This window comes from Eimeria mitis, genomic scaffold (assembly GCF_000499745.2).
Source record: "Eimeria mitis Houghton genomic scaffold, Emh_scaff577, whole genome shotgun sequence".
NCBI lineage: Eukaryota > Apicomplexa > Conoidasida > Eucoccidiorida > Eimeriidae > Eimeria > Eimeria mitis.
The window spans coordinates 9078-9380 of record NW_013574014.1 but is presented as its reverse complement, the minus strand read 5'-3'; the positions used below and the strand labels follow the sequence as shown (position 1 = coordinate 9380).

Here is a 303-nt window from a genome sequence, read left to right as displayed (position 1 = left end):
TTTTATATCCCTGTCTAGGGACTAGGGTTTAGGGTTTAGGGTTTAGTGCAAGGGTTTAGGGTTTAGGGTTCTGTTGGCGTAGCCGCAGCACGAGGAGCAGCAGCAGCCACAGCAGCATTTGCTGCTGTGTTTTCTTCCTCAGTTGCTGCTGCTGCTGCTCCAGCAGCAGCAGCAGCAGCAGCACCAGCCGCTGGTGCTTCCGCTACAGCAGCTGCAGCAAGTGGTGCTACTGCTGCTGCTCCTGCTGCAGCAAGTGGCACTGCAGCAGCAGCAGCAGCAGCAGCAGCAGCAGCAGCAGCAGCG

At 58.1% G+C, this 303-nt stretch overlaps 1 protein-coding gene across 1 annotated transcript in view; it reads left to right on the top strand.

Annotated features, from left to right (window-relative positions):
- The window catches only part of EMH_0016740 (WD domain, G-beta repeat-containing protein, putative), a gene marked incomplete at both ends in the record, with an annotated part of 7298 nt that overhangs the window by 6688 nt on the left and 307 nt on the right, over window positions 1-303 (top strand). The window contains one exon of the mRNA XM_013500716.1: window positions 143-303. Within this exon, the coding sequence (XP_013356170.1) occupies window positions 143-303 (161 nt within the window). The remainder of the gene's footprint in view (window positions 1-142) is intronic.